Genomic DNA, 21,851 nt, shown 5'->3' with positions numbered 1-21,851 from the left:
CTGCTAATGGGGAATGAGAGACAGGAGAATTCGGCTTTTAGTTAACGTGCACGCTGCGAATTTTTTATTGTTCAACAACGCACAGGAGAAATTTCTCACCGGCACCACCTTGCAGGTAAAAACGTAAGACTGGTTACGCACTACGACTACGACGAGGGATGAACGGGCGCCGCTCTAAGGATCTTCGCCCTTAAAAAACAGAAATGTGTCGGTCCAGCTAAAACTCCTAGCAAGCTCACCGAGCCCCTTCTTATTTAAATATTTATGCAACAACGCTCATAAAGACACCATAATTTGGTGCGCACCGCTTGGCAGAATCAGTGCATCATTATTAAAAAAAAAAAAAAACTTAATCATCAATTTCACGTTAAAAGTGTAGCGCCTTCTGTTGGAACTAGTTAAAGTCATACGTACTGCGTGACCATAACTCTTATAGAAGGCGTTAACTTGTGGGACTTATATTATTAGGCACACACTTTGCCTTTTCATGTCTAACAAAACTTCAAATTTTATTTTGAAAGATTGCCCAAAGTTTTTTTTTTTTTCTCGCAAACTTATTGCTTTGGCACTTATAAAAAGGGCACTAGGTAGCGTGAGCTACTGTCCAATCAAAGCTTTATCCATCCATACGTTCAATGAAAAAGAGGGAAGAGCGCGCCCACAGAGGAAGGAGCGCGCCGGAGCGCGCGAAGCTGAAGTAGCGAAACAGTCTGTTGCGGAAATGTGCCCAACGAAAGTTCTAAGACGTGTTTCGATGCTTTGTGCCCTTGCTATGACATCACGTTATCACCAGAATGCCACAACATAATAGATATTCGACGTGTCAACGAGTATAACATGACAACTAAGCTAGTAAGTACAACCATGTGATTTGATGAACCTCGTCCGACTTGGATACGTTTAATGTTGATTTTCGCAAGGACTTGATTCTCGCAAACTCTGCGAACTGTTTGTACTCTCATTGTAAGTGCTCAATGTATGCTCGACTGCATTAACGCGTTTGTTTAGAAAGGTGGCGATTAGTTTGAGTGCATGGCTAACAGAAAGCGACGACCTGCGGATCAGACGACAGCATGCATACCACATGCAAACACACTGTTCGCGGCTGAGGAAGTTGGTGCTGTCCGCGGCTGTCACCTCGCGTGAAGCTTCCTCTCATGCTTGAATTATTGCACAACGTCTTAGCTTGGAGTATGATTATTTCTTATATAATAACGGCGTCGGTGTTTACACAATTGTGGCAGAAACGGTGACTGAAGCGGACGACTGATTGCCCTAGACAAGTGTGATATGGCAAGTTTAACACGAACGCTTCTCCAAGTGTTCTGAAACAGTTTTACGCTTGCGCCGCGTATCTTTGGGTTCTGTTGCTGAGACTTTACTATCCAGGCACTGCTCGGTAATACCTCGGCCAGCCGCGGTCAACGTAGGTCAAAGTAGTCTAGGTCATAGGTCTGAGCGTTCGTGATAAGCTTGCTGACGACTGTACATTGATGCTTTGGTCACAGCCGTGCTTGGTTGAAGACACAGACAACATGGCTGTGGTATATTCTCGTCTGCGTGTCTTTAAACAGCAGTGTGAGAGAGAAAAGACATTTATTTGGTCCAGAGCGAACAGTACGAGGCAATTATACATCTAAAATCCGACTGATTCCATGTCAGAACGGGAATGCCGAGCCGCTCTGTCATGTCCGGGCCTTCACAACAGCAAGGATCTAGTTGTAATAGCTGATGTTATTGATTGCAGCAGTCCACAAGTCTCCATGTCTGCAGACCCGCAATGCAAGGCATTGCCAGAGCATGTGTTTAAATGAACTACCACTCAGCAATCTGGCCATGTTGAGTCCATCTCCATATGTATCATACTCAGGAAGCTACTTCAGGGATATCAACCTGTTTGCAGCATTTCAAATTTAATTGGTAGTGGTCTGCTAAGTTCATGGTGAAGAGATGGAACACCCAGCTAGTCTCCCTGTAGTGCAAGGTAACCTCACGAAAGTAAACTAGCGGATTGCCAAACTCTGGCTGTTTTCGAACCATTACCGGGCCTCACACTGCTGCAGCACGATTATGAGCGATCTCATTGGCGCTCAGTTCAATTTGCATTACGTCCAGACTCTAGTGAGCTGAGAACTAGACAATTTGAATTTCATCCTGTAAGGGCCTGCATTAAGGACCCTCATGGTGTTTTTGAGATGACCTGATCGAATGCCCTGACGGCAGCTCGTGATCCAGTGTAATGAAGCAGTGTAAATAGTGGTGTGTTTATGGTCTAGTAGTGCTATAGAGATTTGTGTACTGTGCGATTCCAGAGTTCTATTATGACTTACATATTTGCTGTGTTCATTGTTTGTTTACAAACTCACCACAATGGTCTACTGGTTATGGTACTTGACTGCTGAGCCGCAGGTCGCGGGATCAAGTCCTGGCTGCAGCAGCTGCATTTTTGATAGAGGTAAAAATGCTTGAGTTCCGTGTACTTAGATTTAAGTACATGTTAAAGAAGCCCAGGTGGTCGAAATTTACAGAGCCCTCCATTATGGCCTCTCTAATAATAGTATTGTGGTTTTGGAACATTAAACCCCAACAATTATTACTGTTTGTTTACAGCACACATGGACATTACTCATATACCTGAATAACAGTGAGGACAATGTATCGATCAATGTTCAGTTAGTGCCAGAACTCTGGTGGAATGGAGGGACCTTGTCATGAATGCCGGTGGTCTGAAGCAGGCTGCGACATTGCATATGTTGCTGACAGGACCATCAACCTGAAGGTACAGTCTGATGATAAACACTTGGCATTTCGGAAAATCTGTTGGTTCTGCCAAAGCAAGGGCAATTCTTGCACAAGTGGTGACGAAAAGAATTTCTCAGTAAAAAGGGTCAGCTTTTGAAGAGGTTAGCTTGAAAAGCAAAGTTGGCTAGTTTACAGCAAACACTTGAGTGGTGGATTATTTAAGGCATGCATCCTATTTCTCCCAAACGTGCAGCACCCTTCTTATTATGCAGACATCTTTGTCACGACTGCTTTCATGAACCTGTTCAAGTTGTGTGCGAAAGAAAAAACCTTCATTTTCATCAGCCCTGCGCAAACTATGGAGATGCAATGATGCCAGAAAATATCGTTGGATAAGTGCCCAGCTGAAACAATTTACACTACTGCTTCACAATCAAACCAAATGCTCTTTGAAAGAACTTGCACATCCTAAAGAGTATTAAGTAACAGTGCGTCTTTACTGGGCATAAGCTTGCTCTTCGAGGCCACTAAAACAGTTTGTCAAGCGATTCTGCTGAACAGGACAGCATCCTAGTGATTTTGACTTGTCTTAATAGGCACGATCTTTTGCTGAAGCAGCATCTTGAGGAAGCACCCAAAACGATGTGATGAACGTAACAAGATATGCAATGCAAGAAAATGTTGCATCATAAATTCTTAGAAGTCAGATAATTTTGAGCATCAACTGGATGTCACATTTGGTTCATGGACACTCGTATGATGGAAAATCGCCTATGTCATCACCGTACAAGGGTGCCTTTGAGGGAAATTCTCTTTGATACTGTGCATACAGCCACACTCATCGCAACAAAATCAAAAGGTTGGCTAGTTGGATGTGCATGGTGTAACTATGGTTTAAACGTACAAAGAATCACAAAGCACTTGTTCTGTGTTCTTTTGTGCCCCGCAGGGGCGCCTGCGCAAGTAGGCGTTTGGTGTGTAGCGACACCACGGACCCGAGCTAACGGGGGAGTTTTGACTCCCTCCCACGCCTAGCTGTGCGTGGCTTTGCTGTGTCCGGGGAAAAGGGGATCCTGGGGGTTGAGCCGACGCTGGGTGATTGGACCTTTAAGGCCCCCCGGCAGAGGCAACACACCCCTTTGGCTCCGGCTTCACGTAGACGGCACCCCTGGGCTGACCCACCCAGAGGAAATCGGCAGTCGCCTTTTCCTATCTCTCTCTCCCTACATCTTCGTCTTTCTTACTTTTTCAGCTTTCCTGTCTACTTCTCTCTTCTGCTTACTTCCAATTTTCTCGGCGGCAAGGGTTAACCCTGTGCAAATAGCCTACCTTGGCCTAGGCGCATTGGGTTATAGAAGGGTTGTACGGCTGACGTCTGCAAGCTTTCAGCATCCGCAAACTTGCAGCGTCCCCTCGTTGGGCTCCGTGGTAGGTGGCCGCCAACGCTGCTGAACAACATACAATTAGCATGCAGAAAGCATTCCCTTTACTTAGTGATCGTGCCTCCTCAAAGCGGGTACGCACCGAAGATATCAATTTTTTCATCCGGCCAAGACAAATGTTTCCTCATTTCCACGTTATACACTGCGAAAAAACTAACAAGCAAGCCAGAACTGTATCCCCCTTTGTAGTGGCTAGATGCTTAACCGAAACTCTCGGTGCTGGGTACAAGGTTACCAAAATGGCCAGCGGAGATCTACTCCTTGAGTTACGTGACAAAGACCAATTCAATAAACTGAACACCCTCACAACTTTTGGAGACACACCCATCAGTATTACGCCACACAAGTCCATGAACTCATCTCGCGGGGTCGTATCGGACACAGATTTGCTTGACCTGACCGAAGCTGAACTTCTGGAAGGATGGAAAAGCCAGAACGTGACAAACGTACAGCGTATTAAGATAAGAAGAGATCAAAAAGAAATACCAACCAAACACTTAGTACTCACCTTTGCTTCGAGCGATTTGCCGGAAACCATTCAGACTGGGTATACAAAAACATCCGTGAGGCCATATATTCCCAACCCCCACCGTTGCTTCCAATGTCAGAGATATGGCCACGGCTCGCAAAGCTGTCGTGGCCGGAAAACTGGTGCTCTGTGTGGAGTCGTGGGCCATGCCTCCGAAAACTGCGAAGCACCTGCACACTGTGTGAACTGTGGTGGTAATCATGCCGCGTACTCGCGTTCCTGTTCTTTCTGGAAAAAAGAAAAAGAGATCATCACTTTGAAGATAAAAATAAACATTACATTTAAAAAAGCAAGAAAAAGAGTCTCGCCATTTTATGGCCCCACATATGCTGATGCGGCGCGCCAGGGGGCAGTGTCGCACCAGCCCTCGCCACTCCTTCGGCCTGCGCAGAGCGAGCCATTGGCTGTGGCGCCTGCCCCCAAGGCGGCAGTAGCTGAGTCTACTCCGCCTACTATTGAAGAGAGACCAGAGACTCCAGGGTCCTCGGGTCTCAAGGCCTCACCTCGCCAGGCGAGGCTCAAGCTTTGAAAAACCAGCTCGCATGAGCGGGCATCCAGTGCCTCCGAGGAGGCAATGGATACGGCGGCACGGCTCTCTGGAGCGCGCCAAGAGAACTAAAAAGCTCGTAACAGGGCCTGATAATAGCCCTGTTACTTGAGCTCGACCTTTCAGCTTAAACAAGTCACTCCCTTAACGTACACACAGCACTACTTTACTTTCAATATGGAAACAGAAATTATACATTGGAACGTCAGAGGACTGCTTAAAAACCTCGACGACGCCCAAGAACTTTTATACAAACACTCGCCTCAAGTGCTGTGTGTACAGGAAACACACCTAAAATCCTCTAATATAAATTTTTTACGTGCTTACGTCATATACCGAAAGGACCGAGATGATGCTGTGGCGTCATCCGGTGGCGTAGCCATTATTATTAACCAAGGAGTAGCGGGTACACATTTACCACTCCAGACATCCCTTGAGGCGGTGGCTGTTCGAGCGGTACTTTAAACAAACTCGTCACCATCTGCTCTGTGTATGTACCTCCCCACCACCGTCTTGAAAGACGTGAATTCCAGTCTTTAATAGGCGAACTGCCCGAACCTTATTTGCTTCTTGGGGACCTAAATGCACATAGTGGACTGTGGGGCGATTCTCGCTGTGATGCACGAGGTCGTCTCATTGAACAATTTCTCTTCTCTTCCGGTGCCTGTTTGTTGAATAGGAAAGAGCCAACATACTATAACGTTGCCAACAAAACTTACTCGTCTATAGACCTCAGCATCGTATCTCCTTCACTCCTACCCTTACTGAAATGGAAAATCATAAATAATCTATATGGAAGTGACCATTTTCCTGTAGTGTTGAGTTCACAAACAACATATGAATGTCCTCTACATGTTCCCAAATGGCTGACAAACAAAGCAGACTGGGAACAGTTTCACAACACTACACGTTTGAGTTGGACAGACAGACATATGTAGGTTAAACATAGATGAAGCTGTGCAGTACTTCACAGCTTTTCTAACTGACGCAGCAGCCAAGTGCATACCGCAAACATCTGGAATGCCCGGCAAACGACACGTCCCATGGTGGAACACAGAGTGTCGTAATGCGCGAAAGGAACAGAACAGGGCATGGAGGTTGCTTCGGAACTCGCCAACAGCTGAAAATCTTGACACCTTCAAGAAAATAAAGTCTCAAGGCAGGAGAACGCGTCGGCAGGCCAGAAGAGAAAGCTGGCAGAAGTTTTTGTCAGGGATCAATTCATACACACAAGAGGCTAAAGTCTGGAACATGGTCGGTAGGATAGCAGGAAAACAAGTACATACACTTCCACTCGTAAACACTCGGGGTGATACCTTGGAAGATCAGGCAAACTTCCTCGGTGCACACTTTGAACGGGTACCGAGCTCGTCCCACTATACTGACACTTTCCAAAAATATAGAACAAGAATAGAAAAGCAGAAACTCGAACACAAATCCACTAGATACGAGGCGTATAACCAAGCTTTCAGTCTAGCTGAGCTCCGAACATCTCTCTAAACTCCTGCAGTACTTCTGCCCCAGGTTCTGACCGTGTGGTGTATGAAATGTTAAAAAACCTACCAGCCGAAACACGAAAAACCTTACTTTGTTTATACAATGCTATCTGGTTTTCTGGCACTATCCCTACCTCCTGGAAAGAGGCTATTATTATTCCCATTTTGACAGAGGGCAAGGACCCTTCTTTAGCTTCAAGTTATAGGCCTATTGCACTTACAAGCTGCTTGTGCAAAGTATTCGAAAAAATGATAAACTGCCGACTTGTACATATCCTTGAAACAAACAATTTGCTCGACCCATTTCAGTGCGGGTTTCGAGAAAGTAGATCCACCACAGACCACCTTGTTCGTATCGAGGCACAGATCAGAGACGCCTTCGTTCATAAACAATATTTTCTCTCTGTGTTCCTCGATATCGAAAAAGCGTATGATACAACATGGCGTTTTGGAATTCTAAAAGACCTGTCCCACCTTGGTGTGCGCGGAAGAATGTTTCACATAATCGAAAGTTACCTGTCAAACCGGACATTCCGTGTACGTGTGGGCAGTGTTCTCTCCCAAACATTTGTTCAGGAAACAGGCGTGCCACAAGGTGGTGTGCTTAGTTGCACACTTTTTATTATCAAAATGAATTCTTTGTAGTTGTCCATTCCCCGCAATATATTCTATTGTACATATGTCGACGACGCTCAGCTTGGCTTCAAGTCATGCAACTTGGCCATGTGTGAGCGGCAGGTTCAGCTGAGTTTAAATAAAGTCTCCAAATGGGCAGATGAAAACGGATTTCGACTTAACCCACAAAAAAGCACGTGTGTCTTGTTCTCTCGAAAGAGAGGCATGCACTCGGAACCTGACATTCGACTGAACGGGCAACGTCTGTCCGTCAAAGCCGAGCATAAATTCTTAGGCTTAATCTTGGACAACAAGTTGACCTTCGCACTGCACATCAAGTATTTAAAAACAAAATGTTTAAAAGCCATGAATGTTATAAAAGTGTTGTCACGTACTACGTGGGGTAGTGATAGGCAATGCCTCATGAACCTCTATAGAAGCCTCATTCGCACCCACTTAGATTATGGGGCCGTTGTCTATCAGTCTGCTACTCAAAGTGCCTTGAAGATGCTGGACCCCGTGCACCATTTGGGCATCCGCCTTTCTACGGGTGCTTTTCGCACCAGCCCCGTAGAAAGCCTTTATGTTGAGTCAAATGAGTGGTCGCTTCATCTGCAGAGAACTTACATGTCCTTTGTTTATTTCCTTAAGGTTAAAGCAGACAAGAAGCACCCCTCATACTCTACAATTAATGATTTGTCGAGCTCAACTCTGTTTCAAAACAGGCCTTCGATAAGGCAGCTCTACTCAGTTCGCCTGAAGTGTCTAGCTGAAGAAACTGAAGTGTCACTTGAACACAGTTTAATGGCTCCTGTAGCATACCCGCCACCGTGGCAGTCGCAGACTATAGACTGCGATGTGTCTTTCCTAGAAGTTACAAAACATGCACCTATTGCCCATATCCGAACATACTTTCTGGAACTTCAACACAAATACACACGTCCTGAGTTCTTCACAGATGCCTCCAAGACTAACTACTCTGTGTCCTACGCTGCTGTCGGCCCATCCTTTTCGGATGCTGGCCCTCTACATTCACGCACAAGTATCTTCATTGTGTGATTAATGTGGTGACCATAATGTGTGACCATTGTGTGATTAATGTGGTGAGGCATTAACAGTTCTTCACGTTTTAATTCAATGTAAACAGTTAGACACTCTAAGAAGACAACACTTTCCATTATCCTACCGACAACATATACCTCTACACCCTGCAATGTTCGTTGGCAGGGAACCGCTTTTTAGTAATAAATCATTGTTAGCGTTTTTAAAAGAAATTCATAATTTTCATATCATATACCCGGGCATTCCGTAGCACAACCTCTCCAAAGAGGTTTTTGCTGCGGTGGCTACACTGGAAAGCACTTGCCTCACGGCCCTTAGACGCAAGGGTATGAACGTGTGAGGTACTTGTGCTAGTGCCATACATGTCCACCATCGTTTTTCATTATCACCAACTTTTGTCACCTATTCACACCACACACACCTTTCATGGCATGGTCATGATTTTATTACTTGTATGTTTTTACCCGCCTTGCTGCGAGGAATTTTATGGCCCTTATACAGCCGCTAATCACAATCATTGTCCACATTCCTTGTCCCATGAACTGGCGCTCTTTGGCCATCAAATGGCCCTTGCGCCAAAAAACACCCTATATCATCATCTGTGTTCTTTTGTATTTTTTTGTGCTCTTAAACCGTTACACCACTCTCATTGGCTTAAATTCAGTGTCTCTGCATATGTCAACTTTTAAGCAGCAAACAGAATTGCTAAGGTGCTTGGAAAAATTTCACTTTTGAAATGACATATTGCTCTGAAAACCTTTCATTCACTTTCCAACCCAATAGCAGCACCAAAGGCACATGGTTTTTACATGGACCTTGGGAAGTTCAGCTCAAGCTCAGTTTCCCAAGCTTGGTGCTTATCTAACAGGCTGCAAACGTCACACAGATGATCATGGCGTTCATGATTGATCCTCTGGAATGCACTGGACATGATTTTACCAACTGTAACAAAGCTTCAAAAATGAGATAAAGAAGTTGATGCATACAATATGATTCACACAACTATCACCTTTATCAAGTCCGTGCACAGACAAATCGACATGGAGTTCTGCAAGTGATTTCAGATGGCAGATGTACTAATTCTGCCAACACAGGCTTCACAACGCTACAAGTTTGCTTTTCAGCATAAATGCGTGAACGTGCCATTTTGGAATGCAAGCCTTTCTCAATAATGTGATCTAAGAGACAAGCTCGTTTCACCAAAAGTACTGAGAGAGGAGTGCACCGCCGTGAATGTTGTCTGTTATTAGCTCTGTTGATCCAGAGAAGCTGAGACAGCACTTGCTCGTTAAGGAAATAGATCTGCCGTCACTCAAGATAGGGCTGTAAAAATGGTACCACTGTCTAATGCAAGAGGAATGCACAGACAGCAAAACATTGGTATTTTAATCAGCAATACTAATAAAGATGTTTCTGAACTGTAAGACCTCCTTGTGCAGTGGAGGGATTGTACTATGTACAGGTGTTGAGATAGAGACGAGCTTTTCTTCCTTGCACCACACTATAACTTTCCCATCATTGACACAGACAGGTGAAAGTCTGGTGGGGTTCCTGCTGCTTTGCATCTATTGAAGCATGGGCACTGATTCAGAAGACTTGAGCTAGTTTACTACGAGACATTGCTGCAGTATGTTTGAAAGGTATATCTTTTATAATTAAGATATGATGGAGACTCTACCACTGTTAGTGACCCACATTTGTAGCTGTGTGAAAGGGGTGAAACTGGAGAAAGCTCCCCAAAAGATGACTCCTTCCTCTCTTTGTTTCAGTGTTTTACACTGCTTCGCTTGTTAGCTTAATTGGGCTGGAAGATTCTGAGAACTACTGAAGTCTTGTCGTTACTTTATTGTGATACAGACATGCCTTCACTGACATGTATATGTTTTATGAGTTAATATTTCAACAATATTTTTCAAATGTCATATGGTAAATTTCTCATGCCAATAATGTGATTATCTTCTGGACCTTTACTGTTTGGTATTAAAACATAGCAAAAGCTTTGCGACTTCAGCTTCTTTACATCGTGTAATCAGTTCCACATTTCAACTATGGAAACGCAAAACATTTTGATAGGTATGTCTGCTAGTAAGCGCTGTGTACTGTGTCTTTTCTTGTAGCAAAATCCATAAAATATCTGTCGAAGCCTCATTTAACCTACAGAGACAGCAAGGAGCTCTATAAAAATGTCTGTTCAGCTATGCAACCCACATGCATTACGTTGCATGGCCTTTATTGCCATAAGGTGCAATCTAATTCAGAGAATTAAACCCAATTTTTTTTGTACTTCAAAAGAAGACCCTTGTTCACTTTCGATCACTATTTTGATGGCGTCAGGACATACACATAATTGGTTTTCAGAAGCTTTGTATAGTCTTCTATAAGTAGGGCTACTTTCTCCTTTTTGAGGGAAGTGATGTTTAATGCGTTTTTTCTTTAAATTTATGTTGATCTTGTTAAAACAAGCCATCCCCACGCTCCGCCTGGTTGCTTTGCGGCATCTAATGTAAAATAATTCACAGTGAAAACAAGCATCGGCACTTCTCATGTATGAAATATTCGCGACATAAAAACAATCGCAGCTTTTCTGAACAGTCTCGGTGGCCCGCTCAGACAGACATCAGCACGAGGTTTATGGTGCAAGGACGCACGTGCAGAGCAGCCACACGTTTCCAGATGGTGCTCTCGTACAAAATACCAGCGCCCATCTCATAGCGCGAGATATATCGTGCAGGCCGCCCTCAACACCGACTAAAGACGAACAAAGGACACGCATATTTATGAACTAGGCTTAAATGACATCGTTGGATGCCATGCATGGTCCCCTGTATATTTTACGAGCGCAATTCACATTTTGCCAACGCAAACCCTACATTCTTGCACAGGGGGTCCCAGATTTCTTCTCACTACTGGTGAGGGTCAGAGACGTACTTTCCTGATATGCTAAAGAAAAAGGGAGTGCGTTTAGCTGATGCATGCGCACGTGGCTCAACATTCACGGTGTGGGTTTCTTTATACCTTTACACGAGTCTAACTCGTATACCTTTATATGAGTCACACGTGAAGTTCTGTGCTTCTTTAAATCCGTGTTCGCGAACATGGTACTGACGAAGGTCTAGAAGCTTAAAAAAAAAAAAAAAAAAAACTTTGGACACAAGTCGCACGCGATAGTCCTTCCTTCACCGCACTCCTATGTTTTTGCTGTTGCCGAGGCCTCTTCTCCATGGACATTTTTTATGCGTCTTCTTAAATTGCTTGCATTTGAAAAAGCCTTGTCGCAGAAAGTGCAGATCTTGTCAAGTCTCGTGAAGGTGCTAGCGCACGCCCCGGCGCTTTCGCTGCCGTCCATCGAGAGCGTCCAACAGAAAAGTACTCAGGAGATGCGACCACGAGGCTCACGTGTTGCAGGAACGGCAGGAATGGTAGGTAAAACTGGGAGAACTTGGCATCGCCTCATATGGAATAATCGAGCTTTTGATTTCTTTCGTGGTTGACGCTGCACCGTCTCTAGAATTCTCCAGAAGGTGATGTTATACGGAGCGGTGACGTCTGCATCAAATTAACCAATGAGCGAGGATCACCTTTCTGGAGTTACCGCTTCGCACAAACGAGCGCCGCCCACAACGCTTCCTGCTCTTGCGCAGAGCTATTCACCACAGCTAACCACAGATGGCCGGTGGCGGCACTGAGCAGATGACAGGTGCTTTGGTGTTCCCTTTAACTATGGGCCCCTCAATACATTCGCTTGGCCGACGCGTGAATATATGTTCAAATTTTTAGTTGGTGATTTGATTCTGTGGCTTTGTTGCCGTTGTCAGCTTTGTGTGTTTATCTACTACAGATTGTCTGTGTCGCATTCTCTTGTTCCTTAAGTTCGCGCGATAGAGCAGCTCACTCTAGTACCAATTAGTAACCCAAACAAGTACATTACTACGTAAGTATGTTTGCACAGATTCTGCACGTGGTCGAATGCTTGCGCTTCTCTCAACTTCTCCAACTTTACTTCCTTGTGTAGCCCTCCCCACCTGCTTGTGTCGTCAACTGAAAGAACATTGCAGCACTTAAAAAAAAGAAAAAAAAAAACGAGGTTATGGTGTAATGATATGTGATTTCGTGTGGCTAACTCGAAAGTAAAATCGAAATTTCGCATAAACCAATGCAAACAACTTCAGTTTGTTGAAAACAAGCAACGGGTGGCACACTCGGCATCGTGAATCTTGTCGCCGCCTGTGATTGGCCGAAGCTTCAAGACATCACATGCGGGACGGTGAGGACAGCTGACTGTGCTTGCCCGCAGGCGATGCCAGGCTTATCTGTTAAAATCGGGTAGTTGCTCTTCGTATGGCAAACTGTAGAAGTTGTAACGAGTTCGCTGCAAGTATATACAGAGCCGTCCACTTATACCCTGAACACCGTGCCGTGCGGCAGGCTGGATGGATGGATCGATTTATATGGCTGTACCCTTTAGACCAGGCGGTGGCTAACGTCACCAAGCCATAATACTTTGTGAACCAAACACTAGCTTTATTTTTTTCCCTTAAAATAGTTATGTTTATTTATTTATTTATTTATTAGAATACCCTCAGGGCCCGTAGGGCATTACAGAGGGGGTGGGTACAACATATATAACACACAAGAAAAAAAAAAAGACAAAATAAAGAAACAAGTGTCAGATGCGCAAATCAGGAAGGCAACATAAGTCAACTGAAAATGTATAAGAATTCAAGCACATACAAGACAAAGATAGATAATGCAAACTGCGTATAGTTACAAGAATTGCTGAGAAATTGCAGTCTTGAATAACAAAGGGTCTGTTATTGTTACAACGGAAGAGGGAAGGTGGTTCCAATCGGCGGCTGTTTTCGGTAAGAAGGCTGCTGAAAAGAATTTGGTGCGGCAAAACGGAATGGCAACCTTATGCTGATGATCAATGCGCGATGAGTGGTATGACGGTTGTGAAATGAGGTCTCGCTTCATTGATGGATTGCGAAAAAATATCTCATGAAAAAAATGCAGTCGCGCCAGTTTCCTCCGGACAGTTAAATTGGGTAGGTCAAGGTTAGATTTCATTTCTGATATGCTAGCAGTACGGGAATAATTAGAACAAATGAACCGAACTGAGCGGTTCTGAACAGATTCTAACGCGTTAATTAAATTTTGCTGCACGGGATCCCATATAGCGGACGCGTACTCAAGCTTTGGGCGAATTAGTGATCGGTGTAATAGAATTTTGAGGGACAGCGGAGCGCGAGAAAAGTTGCGGCGTAAGTATCCTAGCGTTCGGTTAGCGTTATTACAGATGTAGGTAACATGCGTGTGCCAAGATAGATTGTTGGTAATGTAAACGCCATGTTGAGGGCTTGTACTTTGCAGTGAAGGATCTAATTTTCACATGCGCCTTGATTTCAGCCACCAAATTTCTTTCACCTTCTTCTTAACCACTGGTTCTTTTTGGTTTGGCCCCTTGCTCTTTTTTAAGTATTTACCTGTCAATTTTCTAGTTCGCTTCCTCCATTTTGTATCGACATTCTTCATGTACAAGTAGCTGAAAACCTTCCTAGCCCAACGCACCTCCCCCATTTCTCTCAATCGCTTCTCCAATTTTATCTTGCTGCTGGCTTCCCTGCCCTTGAATGATGTCCATTCCATATCACCTTGTACTCCCTGATTTGCAATGGTGTATTCCCGTGAGCTCCTAAGGCAAGCCTACCTATTCCACGTTGCTTAATTTCTAATCTTGCTTGAACTTCTGATCTCATGCACAAGACCGCATTGCCGAACGTCAGACCAGCAACCATGATTCCTTTCCATATTCCTCTCACAACATCATACCTTGTGTAATTCCACAGTGCCCTATTTTTCATCACTGCTGCATTCCTGTTACCTTTAGTCGACACGTATATTTCGTGATCCCTTAGTTACTCGGTCCCATTGCTTATCCTTACGCCCAGATATTTGTATTTATCTGTTAGCACTAGCGTGACCTCCTGTATTCTAAGCTTACTACCTTCATTGTCATTAAAAATTATGACTGCTGATTTTTCCTTACTGAATCTAAAATCTAACCTATCTCCCTCATTTCTGCAGATGTCCATCAATCTCTGCAAATCTTCCTTGTTGTCGGCCATTAGGACTATATCATCTGCATACATCAATGCTGGTGGTTACTGTTCAATGAGTTTTCCTTGTTTGACGAAAAAGAGGTTGAAGCCAAGTCCCCTTCCCTCAAATTTGGCCTCTAATCCTTGTAGGTATACCATGAATAACAAGGATGACAGAGAACATCCCCGCCTAAGCCTTTGTTTTACCTCTGTGGGCTTGGATACCCGTTTTTCCCACTTTATTAACCTCCTTGTCATTTTTATAGATATTCTTTAAAAGATTTGTGACTCCATTTTCCACACCTAGTGTGTCCAGTATTCCCAACAAGTCCTCTTGAACCATGCTATCGTACGCTCTCTTGATATCCAGAAATGCCAGCTACAGGTGCCTGTGTTCCTTTTCTGCTATTTCGATACACTGCGTCAGTGAAAACAGATTGTCTTCAAACCTCCTGTGTTTCCGAAACCCATTCTGCAGTTCCCCTAGCACCCCTTCATGCTCTATCTATGCCTGCAGTGTTTCGTTTTTAATCTACATCGCCAGTCTGTAGACCACTGATGTCACTGTTATAAGACGGTAGTTGTTTATGTCAGCTTTCTCCCCCTTTCCTTTATAGATCATGCTCATCCTGCTAAGTTTTCATCCATCGGGGAATTCACCATCGATTATTGTTTTGCTTGCTGCCTTTCTCAACGTCTGCTCAGGCTTCGGATCCAATGTCTTTATCAGTGTAATTGGAATGCCATCTGGGCCTGTTGATGTACTACTAGGAACCCTTTTCTCAGCCCTTTCCCACTCTTGTTGTGAAAATGGAGCCATTGCGCCACTTGATTCATTCTTGTCTATTGTGGTGCATAAAGCACTTCTGTGTTGAAATTTTTCTGTCACCCTTGTTCTTATATATTCGATAGCTTCGTCCCCTTCTAGCCTAGCACATTGAGCTGTAGTTATAAGCCTTTGTTCTAGACCCATCTCATTTCTTAGGGAGTTTAGATGGTTCCAGAATTTCGCAGCTGCCTTTCTATCCTTTTTATGTACTTCTGCCAGCCACTGAGCCCCCTTTCTTATAATCTTCTCATTGATCAGAAGGGATGCTTCCCATCTACAGCTTAGAAATATGTCCCATTTTCTTTCAGCATCATCTGTCGGTTCACCCCGCTGCTTAGCATTTCTGTGTTCCTTAAAGTCTTCCTGACGTTTTGTTATGGCTCTCTTAACTTCCTCATCCCATCAACCCTTGGGTTTGTGTCTTCTTTTCCGAGGTGACTCGTCACGTGCCTCAGCAAGCTCTAGCTCAAACAGTCTAATTAGATTCGTGTATGGCCACACTGTTTTACTATACTCAGTGATTCGTTGCTCAATTTGTTAAGTAGTTATTTCTATTTGCCTTTCTGAATAAAAGTTTTCCTGTAGTTGCTCATCTTGTCTCCTTCCCACTTTCACGGCTCTTCTAAAACTTAGCTTGATACGTTTGTGATCACCACCCAGACTTCTGGAGCCACCTTCATCTATGCGCATTCCTCTGAGTTTATCATACATCCTATGTGAAATAAGTGCGTAATCAATCATCGACTGCAGCTTTCCTACCTCCTATGTTATTTGCTCTTCACACTTCTCAGTATTGTTGCAAATGATCAAATCATGCCTTTCACACATATCCATGATCATTCTGCCTGTTGGGTTGGTATACTCATATATATCTTCTATGAGCACGTTCATATCTCCTAGCATAGTTATCTCGCACTCTCCTTCTAATTCTTTAATGGCCTTTGATATACACTCCACCATTGCCTGGTTTCCCTCTCTGGCCTTTGCTCCCGTACACAAGTACACCAAACCAAGAAGTGTCGTTTGCCCTGTCACTTTCTTTTTTAGCCATAAATGTTCCTTGCACTCCTGCTTGACCCTTTGCCAGTCTGTACTTTTATGAATGAATGCCGCAATAACACCCCTCTTTCTGCTGTCTTCTGTGCTATTACAATATTCCCACGCGTAGTCCAGATTGTTAGAAGGCTTTTCCATGTCCCTAAGATGTATTTCTACAAAACCGTATACCATCGGGCTCTCCTCCCTTAGCTGTTCTTCTATCTCTTCCCACTTCAGCCTGTTCCTGCCACCCTGCATGTTAATATACCCTAAGTCTGCATTGGCTCGGCCCTCTTGGCTAGGTCTATTTCTGTCCCGGACTCTACCTGTCTTAGATATTGGTGCCACTTTGAAATCGTATCTATCTATACCACCTGTCAAAGAGTCTCCCTGGTTGTTTTCCTGGTTACTAGCTATCCTGCACCCCGAAGGGCCTGCGTTCCCCCGAAAATCTACTGCGCGTCCTGCAAGTCACCAACCCACCTCATGACCTAGCCGCCCATCGTTGTGAATTCTGTCTCATTGAAATCGGCCCCATTTACGCACCTCTCTGTTTATTTGCGCCACCTTAAAGCCTTTGTCTCGACTCATCCGTCATATCTCTTGGTTTGTGTTCACAAGCGCTCTGTGAAGGATACCGTCACGCACTGGTAGCTCCGGTATCGTGCATATCAGTACCTGTACCCGAGGAGAATTGGCGCGCATGTCATCGACCCACTTTGCCAGTGTGGTCGCTAGTCCTGCTGTATCTTCATTCAAGACATCGTTTAAACCGCCTGAAATTATCACGAGGTTTCGTCCATCAGCTGTAGTGTTGAGTTTTGCACTCGCTTGCCTCATGACTGTTTCCAGCTTGCATCCTGGGAACGTCCCTACTGCAACCCTCTTGTCACCTCTTACCCTCTCTTTGATTGCTTCTGCGCATCGATTTAAATTCGAGTTCCCGGCGATTACCACATGCTGTCACTTTTCAGCTGGAGCGTCCTGCACCTGGGAGTTCCTTGCACCTGTGACGCCGGCTGCTTTGTCCCCTCCCAGCCCCACCACTACTTCGCTGAAGCTGGGTGTTGCGACCACTGAACCGGCTGAACCTGTTTTTTCCAGACTTGCTTGCTCTTTCTTCTCCGCCGTTCTAGTTGCCGGTGTCATACTGTTCTCTCCATCGGCCGCTAATTTTTTCACCCTCACTAGTGCCTTCTCGGCGGACTTCAGCCTTTTTCCTATAGCCCTCGTTTTCTTTGGCTCTGTCGCCAACGCAGCTTCCAGCTCGGTGATTCACATCAGCAGTTCACTCTGGGCAACCATCAGTCTCTCTATTTTTTCCTCGACCTCACATCGCCCACACTTGGCGTCAGCCTCCTGTCCATTTGCTTCTGCACTTGGGTCCATTTTCAAACCCACCCTGCATCCCGAACACTTTACAGCCTTTTTAACTATGTCTTTCTCACACCAATTGTCCTTATGACTTGCCCCACTCGATAATTACAAGACACGATCTCTGCCCTACGAAAAAGAGAAAGTCTTAGCTCTACTACAAAAATTTGCATGTTTAATGAACGTGCACTTTTGCCATGGGGTGGCAAGAGGAAAAAACACAAAGAAACAAATATACACACGCACAAACTAGTAAATACTTGGTGACTGACCACCGAAAAAGCCGTACAATGTAATAAGTGCTACAACGATTTTAACTGCTGCCTTATTAATTACAAAGGCAAGCTCAAAACATACATAATCACTTATCTCCGCAGTCGATCGGGAGTGCTAAAAAAATGCCGGCGCTCCACGGAGCGCCTCTTCCGGGTTCTTTGGAAACTAGTGCGCAAGCGCAATGACAGCTGTAGGCGGGGCCTCCGTAGCGTCGTCTTCTAAGGCGCAGCCGCTTGGCCGAATTGCGCCTGCTTTGCGGTGAAGCAAGCATCACTCTTGTTATGTGCGCACACCAATAGAGAAGTTGATGTTGTTTTCGAGCAGCGCAGAGGCTGTGGATTTTTCGCAAGCAATCATACAAGTAAGAAACCGCGGCCCATACATGAGCAAAACTTTCAAGGCGCACTTGCACTGCCACAACTAAGCTATTCAGTGTAAAGAAATAATATCCCGCAGCTCATGCGACTGCTTTGGTCAGCGCAAAGTTGAGCGCCGCGAAATTGGAGATAAATATATCATGCAAGGCCTAACATAACAGCTTGCAATGTTTGAAAATTTTGATTTCTTATTAACCTGTAAACAAAAGAATGTGACTACTCCGTTAATCTTATGGAACTGATACCAGATTTGTGTCTTTCCGATAACGCTGCTCTCATGTGCTACCGAATTTAACTCGCCGATATTCCACCCTTATTCGCTGCTTACCAGCAGCCATGTTTCTTCGTGCCATTCGTGCAGACAAATTAGGAAACGTTCTGGTCAAGTTTTCTGCGCAACTCGTACAGGGCAATCAGTGCACCAAATAAGTGCTGATGACAAATTTTTACTGCTGTAAGCAGTTGTGGAATATAGCTTCACACATTTTGTCTCTGGGTGACACAAGGCCCGCTTTATATCTTTCTTGGCTCGAAACATTAGCCTACTGCGGAAATTTGTAGTGACCCTCCAAATCGTAGTGCCATCAAACTTTTTCTTATCGCTGCGTTACGAAAGACTACACATGTTTGTAGTACTTCATTACAGCTTGCTTTCCGATTGAAGGTCCGTGCCGAAAGTCCCGGAAGACGAAAGACGACGCATCGTAGATTTATTCTTGCGAAAATATTTTCAACGTGCTATACCTGCGATTAGAAGCTGTCCTCTTGCAACTGTCAAACGGATTATTCAAGCGTGCAGGAATTAGGGACGCATTGGAGACGCCCCTCAGCAGCGTCGTTGCCGGGTGACTATGAAGGACGAAGACCTGCAAATTGTTGCAGCCGTAGCGGGAACATCGGAAAAGTGCAGTCCAATAAGTACAGGCTGAGCACAGACTCAACCATGTCTCGGCTACAACCGTGAAGCGCCGCTCATGCGAGCGGAGAACAAGGCGAAGTGGCTCGAATTTGCTGAAGATTACGCCTACTGGTCTGCATCTCACTGGAAAAGCGTGGTATTCACGAACCAGTGCACGTTCAGGACTCGGTGGGGTCAAAGAACATGACATGCAGTATGTAAAGCAGTGATTTTCAGCTTTCAAGAAGCAGTCGTGTTTGTGTGAACTTCAGCCGCTGCTTTTAGCAGCGCTAGTTACCGGTGATACGACTGTGCAGTTTGTGGTAATATTTTATCGATTTCAAATTAGCAGCAAAGTACTGCCAAAATCTTCTTTTGTTTCAATGATTTAATTCAAGGGGTGAGATATATTTAACGGGAAGATAATTTATTGAAATTTATTAGACACTGAAAACAGCCCCTCTAACTTTCGTTGTTATCTAGGACACTAAATAGTGTTTTCTAAAACACTCAACTGAGTGCCTTTTTTTTTTGTATGCGCAATGAAAAGTGTTTATAAATTTATCAAGTTTAAATAGAAAATTTTTTGTAACTCTATTTCAACTCATAAGGCAACTTAGAAGTGTGGAAGCTTGGGCTTGTTGGTATGGCATAACGGTAGTTATAGCGCGAGAACAAAATGACGACACAGAAACAAAAACAAGGTCTCCTTCGTCTCCTTGTTGTCTCTGTCGTCGTTTTGTTCTCGCGCTATAACTATCGTCATGAGACAACCCACGAAGGCGACTTTTAATTTTAAAGTTGATGCACGTGCGAATCAGATTTTGGGAAGCACGCCTGAAAACCTCTGTAGACCAACGTTACTAAATTCATCTTTCAGTTTGTAAACTGCGTCGCCGCAAGTGTCACCCTTCTATATACCATCACGAGGGGGCGCGCTCGTCGTTTTTTGAGTTCAGTTCGAACTGTCACGGTGGATGGACGTGTTTTTTGGGCGCTCCCGATCGACTGCGCAGATAAGTTGTTTTGCATGTTTTGAGCTTGTCTTTATAATTATAGGGCAGCAGTTAAAATCCCTGTAGCACTTATTTTATTGTATGGCTTTTTCGGGAGTCAGTCACCAGGTATCTATTAGTTTCTGTATGTGTGTCTGACTTTTGTTTTTTTTTTCTTTTGCCACCCCATGGGGGAGGGGCACATACAGTAACACGCAATTTTTTGTAGTAGAGCTTAGATTTTCTCTTTTTCATAGGGCAGGGCTCCAGTTTTGCAATTATCGAATGAGACAAGTCATAGAACGATTGGTGTCGGAAAGACATGGTTAAAAAGACTGTGAAGTGTTCAGGATGTGGGGTTGGTTTTAAAGTGGACCCAAGTGTAGAAGCGGAAGGAGAAGAGGCTGACGTGAAGTGTAGGCAATGTGAGGTCGAGGAAAAAAATGGAGAAAATGATGGTTACCCAGAGTGACATTCTGATGAGAATCGCCGAGCTCGAGACTGCGTTTGCGACAGAGCAAGAGAAAGCGAGGGCTATGGGAGAATAGCTGAAGTCCGCCGAGGAAGCACTAGCCAAGGTAAACAGAGGAGCAGCCTACGGAGAGAACAGTAGGGAACCGGCAACCAGAACTGAGGAGAAGAAAGAACAAACAAGTTTGGAAAAAACAGGTTTAGCCGGTTCAACTGTCGCAAGCGCCAGCTTCAGCGAGGTAGTGGTGGGGCTGGGAGGGGACAAAGCAGCCGGCGTCACATGTGCAAGTAGCCCCCAGGTGGAGGACGCTCCAGCTGAAAAGTCACAGCGTGTGATATTCGCCGGGGACTCGAATGTAAATCGATGCACAGAAGCCATCCAAGAGAGGGTGAGAGGTGACAAGAGGGTTGCAGTAGGGGCGTTCCCAGGGTGCAAGCTGGAAGCAGTCATGAGCCAAGCGAGCGCAAAACTCAAAACTACAGCTGATAGACGAAACCTCGTGATAACTTCAGGCGGTTTAAATGATGTCTTAAACGAAGATACAGCAGGGCTAGCAACTACACTGGCGAAAGGCGTAGATAACATGCGCGCCACTTCTCCTGAGGTACAGGTAGCGATATGCACAATACCGGAGGTACCACTGCGTGATAGCAACCTGAATATGGCGGATGAGTCGAGAGAAAGGCTTTGAAGTGGTGGAAATAAACAGAGAGGTGCATAGGTGGGGCTGTTTTCAACGAGACAGAATTCACTTCGATGGGCGGCTAGGTCATGAGGTGGGTTGGCGACTTGCAGGACGCGCAGTAGGTTTTTTGTGGGGCAAGCGGGCCCTTCGGGGTGCAGGATAGCTAGTAACGAGGAAAACAACCAGAGAGACTCTGTGACAGGTGGTATGGACAGATACGATTCCAAAGTGGCACCAGTATTTAAGATAGGTAGAGTCCGGGGCAGAAATAAACGTAGCCACGAGCGCCGAGCCATTTTAGACATAGGGTATATTAACATGCATGGCGGTAGAAACAGGCTGAAGTGGGAAGAGATAGAAAGACAGCTAAGGGAGG

The 21,851-nt window shown here is 44.8% G+C and overlaps 1 protein-coding gene across 1 annotated transcript in view; it reads left to right on the top strand.

Moving 5' to 3' along the window:
• Positions 1-676: 676 nt before the first annotated feature.
• LOC119163924 (aldehyde dehydrogenase 1A1) overlaps positions 677-21,851 on the top strand; it is a 638,180-nt gene continuing 617,005 nt past the window's right edge. The window contains exon 1 of the mRNA XM_075872625.1: positions 677-852. Coding sequence (XP_075728740.1) covers position 852 — 1 coding nt within the window. The 5' untranslated portion in view covers positions 677-851. The remainder of the gene's footprint in view (positions 853-21,851) is intronic.

This window comes from Rhipicephalus microplus, chromosome 8, assembly GCF_043290135.1.
Source record: "Rhipicephalus microplus isolate Deutch F79 chromosome 8, USDA_Rmic, whole genome shotgun sequence".
NCBI classification, from domain to species: domain Eukaryota; kingdom Metazoa; phylum Arthropoda; class Arachnida; order Ixodida; family Ixodidae; genus Rhipicephalus; species Rhipicephalus microplus.
This window is presented reverse-complemented; position numbering and strand designations above follow the sequence as displayed.